Genomic DNA, 14,771 nt, shown 5'->3' with positions numbered 1-14,771 from the left:
AGCCCTGATTGTTCTCTTTGTCTTCCCTGATTTCAGGGCTTTGACTTCACAACATCCTCCAATCTTCCCCGGTGCTGGAAAATACCTCATATCACTTGCAAGATGTAAATCAAAAGCACATTGAGGTACTGTTACTAAATTCAGCAAGTCTTCCATGTCTCTATAAATTGTGTGCTTCATTGTACCATTCTTCTCCGACTCTCTGGAAATATTGCATTTAACATAACAAAATTATTACTGCTGTATTAAAGTTTCTTATGATTAAAAACTAAAATAAATGCTGCTTAAGGACTGCTAAATGACGTGAAGCTCAGATTTGGGCCAGGTAATGTTGATAAAGTGAATGGAGCAGTATTCTTTTGGCTAAGAACTTCAAATAATATTCAACAAAGTGAGCTACATTAATGATAAGAAGTAATCACCTTGAAAATTAAAGATGGGGTTTTGAACTGTGGGACTACAAGAAATTGGGCTGAAGTTTCCCAAGTTCCAACTATAAACGATATTTAGAAAATAAGCTTTGTCCATCAGTTGATCATCAAAGAGAAGGAGTAATGCCTTCATTGCTGGACTACTTATAGCTGAAGCTCATTTGATGCCAAATAAATGTTTTGTTTGGTGACGTACCACTGGATCCAGAGTGTTGCCTATTGGCAATCTTGTCCTGCATTTTCAAATTCCTTGTCTTCACGCGCTTGGCAAAACAATCAGTTAGAAGTAAGCCTTCTGAGGGCCACGTGGCGAAAGTTAGTAGTGGTGGGTCAGGTATTGTGGGGTGATAGACAGAGGACTGAGAATATTGAGATGGTGCGGATAAGATTGCATTAGTTAGGAGGTGGAGTTGGTGCTGATGAGAATATAAATAATTAAGAGGAACCAGAAATGAGGATGACTAGTATGTGGATATGATGCCAGAGTGGGTTTTCAGTCTATGGTATAAGGTAGCACTGGAGGCTGGGATTGGAGGAAGATTAATGTAGGAGAGGGATGGTAGTTGGGTGAACATTTGGAAATATGGAGTCTTAGTAACAGGGTGCTCTATTTGAGGTGCATTTTAGGGACAAGGGACTGTTGGTGGGTTAGGTTTAGGATGTTATACGTGATCAGTGTTTTGGTCTGGTCACGTCAGGTCAGGTTATCTATACAAAATAGTACATATAGTGGCTTGCTTATTATCTGTGCCTCAACTTTCCAACTTAAAATTTGCGTGATATTTCAGTGCAAGAGAGCCATGTAAAGCAGCTTAAATCTAAAGATCATGCTCTACATCTGTTTGATTTATTTTTTGGGTTCTGTTTGGGACATAAGACATTTAAGTTACACTCCAACGTAAAATACTAGGCTGGAAACTGTGTTACAACTAATAACTAGTCAGCTTTGAATCATTTCAGAATCAAGGCCAATGAATAGCAGATAATTGCTTACTTGTAATATAGAAGTTAATTTTTTTTCTGTCCATGCCAAACTTGTTCGAAGCCACACAGTAATAAATTCCTGAGACTTTGCTTTCATTCACTATCAGCGTGCTCACAATCTAAGAAACAAAAAAGATGAATCTACATTAACTTGATACAGTAAAAGCTCTCAGCTTTATAAAATTCGGATTAAAGGGGGAAAGCTGAGGTTGCCGTGACATCTGGGCATCAGCGACATAAACACGAGATGACTGTAAATGACATTCAGTTAACTTGCTTCAAAGTTGCTGGTGAATGCAGCAGGCCAGGCAGCATCTCTAGGAAGAGGTACAGTCGACGTTTCAGGCCAATCACCTGTCCAGCTCTTGGCTCCATCCCTCCCCCTCCTGTCTTCTCCTATCATTTTGGATCTCCCCCTCCCCCTCCCACTTTCAAATCTCTTACTAACTCTTCCTTCAGTTAGTCCTGACTGTACCTCTTCCTAGAGATGCTGCCTGGCCTGCTGTGTTCACCAGCAACTTTGATGTGTGTTGCTTGAATTTCCAGCATCTGCAGAATTCCTGTTGTTTGCAGTTAACTTGCTTGCTTGCAAGTAGAATGGAATGAATTATGGGTCAGCACATTCCAAAAAAAGGAGAAAACCTGAGATCAAGAAGATGATCAACTTTCAATATGAATATTTAAATAGAATAATAATTAATTTGACCATGAACAAATGCAGTTGCAATTTGGTTGCCCTGCCATTGACTTCAAAGGGATACAGATATTTTGGATAAATTTTCAATATGGTGTGCCTCACTGAAACAGTCTGAATCATATACAGTACCAAGGATCAACAGATATAAGAGAAATTACATATCATCCACATTTACAAGATTTTATTGTGTGATATCATTATTTAGATGAATTGAAGAATTAAACAACAGCTTTTATTCAAGTGAAATATTGAATAACATAACATAGAAACAGTGTCAGATAAAATTTATCAGCAACATGTGACCAAAACTGTGAGGTATGTTTTAGGGAAGGTCCTATACGAGTCATATAAAGCAGGGTGAAAGTTACAGGAAGGACATTCCAGGTCTTATAGATATAGTTCTGAAGGCTTAATTGCAAATGAATGATGGGAGAAATGGGAGGGTGTAAGGTAAATGGGGGCAAATGTTGACATTTCCCAAAAAGGTCATGTCAAAACAAAATGAGTATCCATTTTCTGGTAGCTAATGTTCTACTGAATCAGTTTCATAAAATGAATTTTTAATCAGTTGACTTAAAATGAGATGCAAATTACATTTCCTTCTCTGCCTTTCCTGCATTATTAGACAGCAGTGACTGATGTTCATATGAAGTAGAAGTGGCTGTAAGCAGTACAGACAGTTCCGATGTCAGATCCAAATTAAAGTGCATAGTTAGAATGCCAAAGATCAATTTAATTTCGATTGAGTTCCAATAGCAAGAGGCAACATCCTATTTCTTTGCTGGATAGCACAGTCTGCATTTTTAGCCCCTCATTAAATGATTCTCTTCAATCAGTACAAACCCATGAACAGTAATGATTTGACAAAAATAATTGATTTTCATCCATTTTCACCTCCCAAGTCTTTATCGATGTGATCAAGCCCCTGCTCCCTCAACTTGTTCCTGGATTATAAATGGTTCCATATTGTTACCTCCCTTTGAGGAAATAAACACCAAACAACCATTTCATCCTTTCAGCTGAAATAGTGTGAAAAAAATATAGAAATCACACAAATTAAATAGTGATGTATATGCCTCCATTAAAATGCTTGTGACTTCTTGTGTTCGATGGCTGGTTTTGGTAGAACAAAGAATGAAAAATTAATGAAATCTTGAAGTGAACAGCCATAGTCCATGGCATGCTCAAGGAGTAAAGTAATATGAAGAAAGAGGGAGTAAAAATAAAGAACAATGCTAAACAATTTCTGCCAAATTAATAAACTAACAGAAGCTGATTAAACATGTCACAAACTCCCATGTACTCAGATATTGGATTATGTTTTTTGCCTCAGTACTGAGGGGCACAAACTACAAATACAACCACATTGTGTCAACTGCATTGGGCAAAATTGTGGTAAAATTACATTGCTTCTACTTTTACTTCTTATGGAGAAATTGTTGGTTATTAACTCTCCATTGTAAAATCTGATTATTAAATGCTTTTAAACTTGAATTATATTTTTGACTCAGTCATATTTTTTCTGCAACCTGTTTAGTGAAATCAGTCAACACACACAAAATGCTGGTGGAACGCAGCAGGCCAGGCAGCATCTATAGGAAGGAGTACAGTTGACGTTTCTGGCCAAAACCCTTCGTCAGGGCTAACTGAAAGAAGAGATAGTAAGAGATCTGAAAGTGGGAGGGGCAGGGGGAGATCCAAAATGATAGGAGAAGACAGGAGGGGGAGGGATGAAGCTAAGAGCTGGAAAGTTGATTGGCAAAAGGGATGCAGAACTGGAGAAGGGGGAGGATCATGGGATGGGAGGCCTAGGGAGGAAGAAAGGGGGGAGGGGAGCCCAGAGGAAGATGGATGGCAGGCAAGGAGTGATTGTGAGAGGGACCGAGAGACAGAGAGAGAAAAAAGAGAGGAAAAAAGGGGGGAATAATAAATAAATAAGGGATGGGGTAAGAAGGGGAGTAGGGGCATTAATGGAATTTAGAGAAATCAATGTTCATGCCATCAGGTTGGAGGCTGCCCAGACAGAATATAAGGTGTTATTCCTCCATCCTGAGTGTGGCTTTATCTTGACAGCAGAGGAGGTTGTGGATAGACATATCAGAATGGGAAAGGGATGTGGAATTATAATGTGCGGCCCCTTCTCCAGTTCTGTATCCCTTTTGCCAATCAGCTTTCCAGCTCTTAGCTTCATCCCTCCCCCTTCTGTCTTCTCCTATCATTTTGGATCTCTCCCTCCCACTTTCAAATCTCTTACTATCTCTTCTTTCAGTTAGTCTTGACGAAAGGTCTCGGCCCAAAACGTTGACTGTACTCCTTCCTATAGATGGTGCCTGGCCTGCTGCCTTCCACCAGCATCTTGTGTATGTTGCTTGAATTTATAGCACCTGCAGATCTCTTCATGTTAGTGAAATCAGTTTTGCCTCTGTAACTTATATCACCGTGCACCAGCTCTGTGCATGTTTTCTGTGTCTGTTCAATTAATATAAACATCTTCTGAGTTTATATTGGAACTTCGTCCCACCTTAAATCCTCACCTTATTGAACTCTTTCCCTCCATCTCACAATTCAAGTCGTATTTTATTCCCCTCCCAGATCTTTCATCTCCTTTCAGCTGATCAGTGCAGCTGAATGATAAATTGTTGATAAATGGGAGTGAACAGTCATGGTAAATGGCACAGGATATAATCAAAGTTGAAAACTAACATGAAGAACGAAAGTTAGGATTAGGAATCTGCTGTTATATCAGTTTCTGACTGCTTCTATTGGAGGGCATAGGTTTATGATTGTTAAGGTTTAAAGGGGATCCGAGGAGTTGGTTTTTTGTGTAGAATGTGGTGTGAAAATGGAATGAGCTGCCAGAGGATGTGATGGGGAAGTACAATTACAACATCTAAAGGACATTTAGATAGAGACATGGATAGGATAGCTTAGGAGGCTATTGGCCAAACACAGAAAATGGGAATAGTGTAGATGGGTATCTTGGTTGGCATGGATGAGTTAAGGCAAAGGGCCTGCCTCCATACTGTGCAACTCTATGAATCTAATCTATGAACATGATTGTGTTTGAGCACCTCTTGGCTTCCTCTTCTGCACCAATTCCACATAGCCCTCAATTCCTGGATCATTTAAAAATTTATTGCCCTCCTCTTTAAATACCTGTTCTGATCTGGCCTTCAGAATCCTCATATTTAAAAGAGTCATTATCTTCTGTGAGAAGAAATTCCAAAGTTGCAGTTTTAAATGACTGCCCCCCATCTTGAAAATTTGAGACCCTTCTACTGATGAAGAACATTTCCACAGTCATGCCCCTTTAGGATTTTACATGTTTCAATGAGACCATCTGTCATTCTTTTAAACTCAGTTTCAAAGAATATAGATCTAACTTTTGATGATAGAACAGTTATTACATCCCAGGAATTGGCTCAATGAATCTGTCTGCACTTTCCACTTCATTAAACAAAGGGACCAAAGCTGTATACTGTACAATATATCAAATGTTGCTTCAACCAATACAATTGTAATACTATTTAAAATCAAGGAGCAACTTTAGTTGTCATATATATGTACATATACTAGGAATTTGCAGTGGTGTGTTAGTCAAGTCAAGTCAAGTGACTTTTTATTGTCATTTTGACCATAACTGCTGGTACAGTACACAGTAAAAACAAGACAACGTTTTTCAGGACCATGGTGCTACATGAAACAATACAAAAACTACACTGAACTACGTAAAACAACACAAAACTACACTAGACTACAGACCTACCCAGGACTGCATAAAGTGCACAAAACAGTGCAGGCATTACAATAAATGATAAACAAGACAATAGGCACAGTAGAGGGCAGCAGGTTGGTGTCAGTCCAGGCTCTGGGTATTGAGGAGTCTGATGGCTTGGGGGAAGAAACTGTTACATAGTCTGGTCGTGAGAGCCCGAATGCTTCGGTGCCTTTTGCCAGATGGCAGGAGGGAGAAGAGTTTGTATGAGGGGTGTGTGGGGTCCTTCATAATGCTGTTTGCTTTACAGATGCAGTGTGTGGTGTAAATGTCTGTAATGGCGGGAAGAGAGACCCCGATGAGACATGCAAGAAAAATCCAACAATTTTCAACAATTATAAAGAATAAATGATTATATAAAAATAATGAATTATATATAAATAAAAAAGAGATAAAAGGACAAATATGGAAGAAAATCTGCATAAATAAATAAACACCAGCATGCATTTACAATGTAAATAGTATTATAAAAAGTGGTTCAAAATGACTACAGTGCAGTGACAGGTAAAGGATGGTGGAGGGCACTAGAATGGTTGATCAGGTTAATGGTCTGGGGGAAGAAACTTTCAATATGGCATAGTTTTTATTTTAATCATCTTATCACTCTTTTCAGAAGAATACCTCACCATTGGCAGGGGTTTAGGAACCGGAATGAAGGGACACAGGACAGGACAGAGGGTAAATTAGCAAAGATAGCGTGCAGTCAGACTGTCAGGAAGGGCAGGCAGAAGATAGAACACAACTGCAGTCAGCAGGGTGAGTGTCAGTGCATTAGGGATGCAGAATCAAAAAGGGTAGCAAATACTCAAAGTGTTGTATCTCAATGCACGGAGTATAAGGAATAAGGTGGATGATCTTGTTGCACTTTTACAGATTGTCAGGTATGATGTTGTGGCCATCACTGAATTGTGGCTGAAGGGTGGTTGTAGTTGGGAGCTGAATGTCCAAGGTTACACGTTGTACTGGAGGGATAGGAAGATAGGTAGAGGGGGTGGTGCATCTCTGCTGGTAAAGAATGGCATCAAATCAGCGGGAAAATGTGACATAAGATTGGAAGTTGATGAAACTTGTGGGTTAAGGTAAGAGGTAAAAGGACCCTGATGGCAGTTATACACAGGCCTCCCAACAGTGGCTAGGATATGAACCACAGATTACAATGGGAAATAGAAAAGGCGTGTCAATATGGCAATGTTATGATAGCCATGAGAGATTTCAACATGCAGGTCAATTGGAAAAATCAGGTTGGTCAGGTTAGAAATGGAACTCAAGAGAGTGAGTTTGTTGAATGCCTACGAGATGGCTTTTTAGAGCAGTTTGTCATTGAGCCTGCTCAGGGATCAGCTATACTGGATTGGGCATGATGTAATGAGCCAGAGGTGATTAGCGAGCTTAAGGTAAAAGAACATTAGGGAGCATAAGGCAGTGATCACAATATGATTGAGTTCAGCTTGAAATTTGATAGGGAGAAAGTAAAGTCTGATGCAGCAGCATTTCAGTGAAGAAAAGGAAATTACAGTTGTATGAGAGACGAGTTGGCCAAAGTAAATTTGAAGGAGATGTTGGAAGGAATGACAGCAGAGCAGCAATGGCATGCGTTTCTGGGAAAAATGAGGAAGCTGCAGGATACTGTAGATGAATTCCAAAAATGAAGAAATACTCAAATGGCAAAATAGTACAACCGTGGCTGACAAAGGAAGTCAAAGCTATTGTAAATGCAAAAGAAAGGGCATACAATGAAGCAAAAGTTAGTGGGAACACAGAGGATTGGGAAGCTTTTAAAACTCTACAGAGAGCAACTAAAATAATCATTAGGAAGGAAAGGATGAAATAAGAAACTGAGCAAGTAAACAATATCAAAGTGGATAGTAAAAGCTTTTTCAAGTATGTGAAAATAAAAGAGAGATGTGAGTAGATATAAGACCATCAGAAAATGAGGCTGGAGAAATAATAATGGGGACCAAGGAGATAGCAAAGGAACTAAATGAGTATTTTGCATCAGTCTTCACTGTGGAAGACACCAGCAGTGTGTCAGGTGTTGAAGGGTGCGAGGGAAGAGAAATTAATGCAGTTACTATTGGAAAGGAGAAGGTGCTCAAAAAGGTGAAAGACCTAAGGGTACATAAGTCACCCAGACTAGATGAACTGCACCCTAGGGTACTGAAGGAGGTACCAGTAGAGATTGTTGAAGCATGAGAAATGATCTTTCAAAATCATTGGACTCTGGCATGGTGCCAGAGGACTGCAAAATTGCAAATGTCACTCCACTCTTTAAGAAAGAGAAAGTCAGCAGAAAGGAAAGTATAGGCCATTTAGCACAACTGCAGTGGTTGGGGAGATGTTGGAGTCACTTGTTAAGAAAGAGGTTATGGAGTACTTGGTGACAGGACAAGATAGGACAAAGTCAGCATGGTTTCCTTAAAGGAAAATCTGTCCTGACAAACCTGTTGGAGCTTTCTGAAGAGATTGCATGTAGGATAGATAAAGGTGGTGTGGTGGATAGTGTATATTTCAACTTTCAGAAGGCCATTGACAAGGTGCCACACATAAGGTTGCTTATCAAATTAAGAGCCCATGGTATTACAGGAAAGTTACTGGCATGGTTAAAGCATTGGCTGATTGGTAGGAGGCAGCGATGGGAATAAAAGGATCCTTTTCTGGTTGGCTGCCAGTGACTAGCGGTGTTCTGCAGGGGTTGGTGTTGGGACTGGCCCTTTTTATGCTGTACATTGATGATTTAGATGATGGAATAGACAGCTTTGTTGACAGTTTTGCAGATGATACAAAGATTGGTGGAGGGGCAGGTAGTGTTGAAGAAACAGGTAGGCTGAGAAGGACTTAGAGAGTTTAGAAGAATGGGCAAGAAAGTGCGAAATGAAATACAATGTTGGAAAATACATGGTCATGGACTTTGGTAGCAGAAATAAATGTGCAGACTATTTTCTAAATGGGGAGAAAATCCAAAAATTTGAGATGCAAAGGGACTTGGGAGTCCTTGTGCAGAACACCCTAAAGGTTAACTTGCAGGTAAAGTCAGTGTGAGGAAGGCAAATGCAATGATAGCATTCATTTCAAGAAGTCTAGAATACAAGAGCAGGAGTGTGATGCTGAGGCTTTATAAGGCATTGGCGAGGCCTCAACTTGAGTATTGTAAACAGTTTTGGGCTCTTCATCTCAGAAAAGATGTGCTGGCATTGGAGAGGGTTCAGAGGAGGTTCACAAGGATGATTCTGGGAATGAAATGGTTATCATATGTTTGATAGCTTTGTGATCCCCTCCAGTTCACCTACCAGCCCCGTCTAGGAGTTGAGGATGTCATCGTCTACCTGCTGAACCGTGTCTACGCCCACCTGGACAAGTCAGCGAGCACTGTGAGGGTCATGTTTTTTGACTTCTCCAGTGCGTTCAACACCATCCGCCCTGCTCTGCTGGGGGAGAAGCTGACAGCGATGCATGTGGATGCTTTCCTGGTGTCATGGAATTTTGATTACCTGACTGGCAGACCACAGTACGTGTGCTTGCAACACTGTGTGTCCGACAGAGTGATCAGCAGCACTGGGGCTCCACAGGGTCTTGTCTCCCTTTCTCTTCACCATTGACACCTCGCACTTCAACTACTGCACAGAGTCTTGTCATCCTCAGAAGTTTTCGGATGACTCTGCCATAGTTGGATGTATCAGCAGGGGAGATGAGGCTGAGTACAGGGCTACCGTAGGAAACTTTGTCACATGGTGTGAGCAGAATTATCTGCAGCTTAATGTGAAAAAGACTAAGGAGCTGGTGGTAGACCTGAGGAGAGCTAAGGTACAGGTGACCCCTGTTTCCATCCAGGGGGTCAGTGTGGACATGGTGGAGGATTACAAATACCTGGGGGTACGAATTGACAATAAACTGGACTGGTCAAAGAACACTGAGGCAGTCTACAAGAAGGGTTAGAGCCATCTCTATTTCCTGAGGAGACTGAGGTCCTTTAACATCTGCCGGACGATGCAGAGGATGTTCTATGAGTCTGTGGTGGCCAGTGCGATCATGTTTGCTGTTGTGTGCTGGGGCTGCAGGCTGAGGGTAGCAGACACCAACAGAATCAACAAACTCATTCGGAAGGCCAGTGATGTTGTGGGGATGGAACTGGACTCTCTGATGGTGGTGTCTGAAAAGAGGATGCTGTCCAAGTTGCATGCCATCTTGGACAATGTCTCCTATCCAGTACATAATGTACTGGTTGGGCACAGGAGTACATTCAGCCAGAGACTCATTCCACCGAGATGCAGCACAGAGCGTCATAGGAGGTCATTCCTGCCTGTGGCCATCAAACTTTACAACTCCTCCCTTGGAGGGTCAGACACCCTGAGCCAAAAGGCTGGTCCTGGACTTATTTCCGGACATAATTTACATATTACTATTTAACTATTTATTGTTTTATTACTATTTAATTATTTATGGTGCAACTGTAACGAAAACCAATTTCCCCCGGGATCAATAAAGTATGACTATGACTATGACTATGACTATGTCAGTACACGCTGGAATTTAGAAGGATGAGGGAAATCTTATTGCAATCTTTTGAAAGGCCTAGACAGAGTAGGTGTAGAACGAATGTTTCCCATGGTGGGGGAGTCTAGGACAAGAGGGCATAGCCTCAGGATAGAGGGGCGTCCATTTAAAACAGATGCGGAGAAATTTCTTTAGCCAAAGGGTGGTGAGTTTGTGGAATTTATTACCATAAGCAGCTGTGGAGGCCAGGTCGTTGGGTGTATTTAAGGCAGAGCTGGATAGGTTCTTGATTGGACACAGCATCAAAGCTTACAGGGAGAAGGCCGGGGAGTGGAGCTGAAGAGGGGGAAAAGGATCAGCCATGATTGAATGGTGGAGCAGACTCGATGAACCAAATGGCCTAATCCTGCTCCTATGTCTTATTATGATCTTATTTCTAATTTCCAACCCTCTTGCAGTAAAAGCGAATATGCCATTCCAGATGCCTTCTAGCTACTCATTGCACTTGCATGATAACTTTATGTTTTGTGTACAAGAATAGCTAGAATGCCCCTGTGGTCTATTCCTTTGCAATTTCTCATCATTTAGATAGTAGTCTGCCTTCTGATTCCTCTTCCTGAATTCATACTTTCCTACAATAAATTCCACTTGACAAACTTGCACTCACTTACTCAACTTATCTATAACTTGTTGCATAGTCCAAAGGTCTTCACTGTGGCATGCCCTCCCACATATTTTCAAATCATTAGCTTCAATGGAAAACCAAAAATAGAACGTGCCTCTCCCACAGTACTGTGTCGTTTCATTTCCTTGTCCTCAACAGAATTTTTTCTCGAATTGTAATAACAGAGTATGTAATATTATCAGTATTTATATATGTTGGTGTTGCAGCAATTGACACGTGAAGATATGAACAAATTATAGTTATAACCTTACCTACCTTGCACAGATAAAAAAGGAAAAATAAAGTTATATATTGGGAATGTAAAGTAAAATTCAGGAAATGTACATTTTAACGTCTCAAAGCAATGAAAATTCCAGACAAGATGTCAGAATTTGTGTAATATTTCACTCAAACATTAATCCATCTTTACCTTTCAGGTGCTGTCCAGCCTGCTATGCATTTCATGCAATATGTGCTTTTGATTTACTTACTATCTCAAATGGCTCAAGAAGCTGTATAAATGTCACACACCTACTATATAATGCCACGTGTTTCCCACATGGATTCCTGTGCATTACCTTTCACTTGCTGTGTAACTAATCGTTCACAAATGTTCCTGGGTTTGTGATGTGACATTTTGGGGCTGTTAATATAATGGCCAGAATGCCTGTGGTATTCAGTCAAATCAGGAACAGAGGCTTAATACACATTCTTAATCTTTTTCAAGATCTTAATCTTTGTCTTCATTGAAAGGATTTGGGATTGACAAATGTCTAAATGTCTAAACGGTTTAAAATAAAATGAGAGAAGGTGGGTCTTAAAGCATATTAGCTGTCGATATTGAAGATGAACATTGTAGGCAGAAGGTCTTTTTCTGCGTAGTATTATTAATGACAATGAATTTCAAATTAATACAGCGACAGTTAATTACCTCATTTGCAACCCAGTAGCTAAATTGGCCCTCTTTCATTTGCAGAATATTAGAAATAGCTTTTAAACCGGAAATAGCAGGCAAAGTTGACAAGCCTATGACTTAACCACTGGAGTAGAAAGAAAGTTAGGAGATGGTCTTCTTCATAGACCACAGAACAATACAGCACAGCACAGCACAGCACAGAAACAGATCCTTTAGCCCACGATGTCTTGCTGATCATGATGCCAGGTTAAACTAATCTCATCTGTATGCACATGGTCTACAACCCTCTATTCTCTGACTGTTCATGTGCCTGTCCCAGTGCCCCTTAAACATTATTATTGTGCAATATCTGCTTCCACCAATTCCCCTGGCGGCATGTTCCAAACACCTATCACTCTCTGTGTTAAAAACAACTTGTCTCATAAATTTTCTTTAAACTTTCTCAATCTCATTTTGAACCTATGCCATTAAGTATTAGGCGGTTCCACCTTCGGAAAAAGACTTTGATCATCTAGGGTCTCTGTGCCTCTCATAACTCTATCACGTCACTCCACAGTCTCCGATGCTCAAAGTTTGTCCAACTTCTCCTTATAAGTAATGCTCTCTAATTAAGGAATATCCTGATGAATCTCTTCTGTAGCCTCTCCAAAGCCTCCACGTTCTTTCTATAGTGTGGCAACCAGAACTGCAGCAAAGACTCCAAATGCAACCTGACCAAATATTTATACAGCTGCAATAGGACTTCCTGGCCTTAATGCTCAACACCCAGACCCGTAAAGGCAAGTATGCCATATACCTTCTTTACCACCCTATCTACTTGAGTTTCCGCTTTCTGGCAGCTGTGGATTTGTAACCCAGGATCTGTCTGTACATCAATGCTCCTAAGAATTCTGCCAATTACTGTATACCTTCCTCTGACATGTGATCTCAAATGACCCAAAGTGGAACAATTCAGATTAATCTACATCTTCCTTTTCTCTCCCTACAATTCCAACAGGTCTATATCCTGTTGATTCCTAGAAAGGTAGAAACATAGAAACCTACAGCACAATACAGGCCCTTTGGCCCAGAAACCTGTGCTGAACATGTCCTTACCTTAGAACTACCTAGGCTTACCCATAACCTCTATTTTTCTAAGCTCCATGTATCTATCCAGGAATCTCTTAAAAGACCCTATTGTTTCAGCCTCCACCACCGTCGCCGGTAGCCCATTCCACACACTCACCACTCTCTGTGTAAAAAACTTATCTCCGACATCTCCTCTGTCCCTACTTCCAAGCACCTTAAAACTATGCCCCCTCGTGCTAACCACTTCAGCCCTGGGAAAAAGCCTCTGACTATCCACATAATCAATGCCTCTCATTATCTCGTACACCTCTATCAGTTCGCCTTTCATCCTCCGTCGCTCCAAGGAGGAAAGGCCAAGTTCAATCTATTCTCATAAGGCATGCTCCCCAATCCAGGCAATATTCTTGTAAACCTCCTCTGCAAATCCTTCCACGACCTTTCTCACTATCTATAACTCTGACAATTTTTATATCATCTGCAAACTTACTAAGCAGTCCACCTACATTTTTGTCCAGATAATTTACATATAGAGCACAAACAATAGAGGACCGAGCACTGATACCTTTACAACACCACAGCTCACAGATTTTCAAGCAGAATAACACTCCTTCACCACTACCCTTTACCTTCTATGGCTGGCCAATTTTGAATCCACCCTACCTAGTCTCCATAGATCCCACATCCCTTACTTTCCTGAAACAGCCTACCATGAAGGACCTTGTTAAAGGGTTTACTAAAGTACACATATACAACGTCTACTGCCCTACCCTCATCACTCAGCTTTGTCATCTCCTTACAAAACACAAACAGTTTCTAAGACATGATATCTCCTGCATAAGGCCATGCTGACTACCCTAATGAGTCCTGAGGAAGGGTCTTGGCTTGAAACGTCAACTCTTTATTCCATTCCATAGATACTGCCTGACTGGCTGAGATCCTCCAGTTCCTTGTGTTTGTATTCCTGATAAGTCTATGATTTTCTAGATCTTATTCCTAAGAATCATCTCCAATAATTTTCCCACCACTTATGTAAGGCTCACTGACCTATAATTTTCAGGTCTTATATAGAGGAACAACACTGGCTGTACCTTAGCTTTCTGGGACCATATATTTGGCTGGCAAAGATACAAAGATCGCTGCCAAGTAGAGGGTACAAAAGCTTGAAAGCACCTACCACCAGTTTCAAATACAGCTTCTATCCCACTGACACTTGAGTTGTCCCCTAGTATGATAAAACGGACTCCTGACATTGCAATCTATCACATTATGGCCTTGCACCTTCCTGTCTATCTACACTGCACGTTCTCTAAACTGTAACACTATATTCTGCATATTCTTTTTTGATTTTCCCTTGTACTACCTTAATGCACTGATGTGATAAAATGATCTGTATCTTTGGCATGCAAAACATAGCTTTTCATGGTAACTTGGTATACGTGACATTAATAAACCAACTCAACAACATTTTGCACTTTCCTCTCTTACCTCATTCAAAACCTGGGATATATCCAATCAGATCTTGAGGACTTACAGTATCGGATTTTAAGTTCTTCTGGAGCCCATTTATCTCATCTTACTTGATATCAATGTGCCCTAGAACATATACCTTCCTGATCTTGCAATCCTTCTTGTCCTTCTCCATGGTGAAAACTGATGTGAAGTAATTGTTTAGTAGCTTGCAAACTTCTTTGAATCTCAGCATAAATTCCCTCCTCTGTCATTCAGTGGGTTTACCTACCCTAATT

At 40.7% G+C, this 14,771-nt stretch overlaps 1 protein-coding gene and 1 long non-coding RNA gene across 3 annotated transcripts in view; one reads left to right on the top strand and one right to left on the bottom strand.

Moving 5' to 3' along the window:
* kdrl (kinase insert domain receptor like) overlaps positions 1 to 14,771 on the bottom strand; it is a 220,621-nt gene that overhangs the window by 86,196 nt on the left and 119,654 nt on the right. For both annotated transcript variants that reach the window (XM_063060960.1, XM_063060961.1), the window contains exon 12: positions 1,426 to 1,534. In XM_063060960.1, coding sequence (XP_062917030.1) covers positions 1,426 to 1,534 — 109 coding nt within the window. The remainder of the gene's footprint in view (positions 1 to 1,425; positions 1,535 to 14,771) is intronic.
* LOC134353080 (uncharacterized) overlaps positions 1 to 14,771 on the top strand; it is an 81,549-nt gene that overhangs the window by 28,369 nt on the left and 38,409 nt on the right. The gene's annotated exons all lie outside the window — the stretch shown is intronic.

The sequence above is a fragment of the Mobula hypostoma genome, chromosome 10, assembly GCF_963921235.1.
Source record: "Mobula hypostoma chromosome 10, sMobHyp1.1, whole genome shotgun sequence".
NCBI classification, from domain to species: Eukaryota; Metazoa; Chordata; class Chondrichthyes; order Myliobatiformes; family Myliobatidae; genus Mobula; species Mobula hypostoma.
This window is presented reverse-complemented; position numbering and strand designations above follow the sequence as displayed.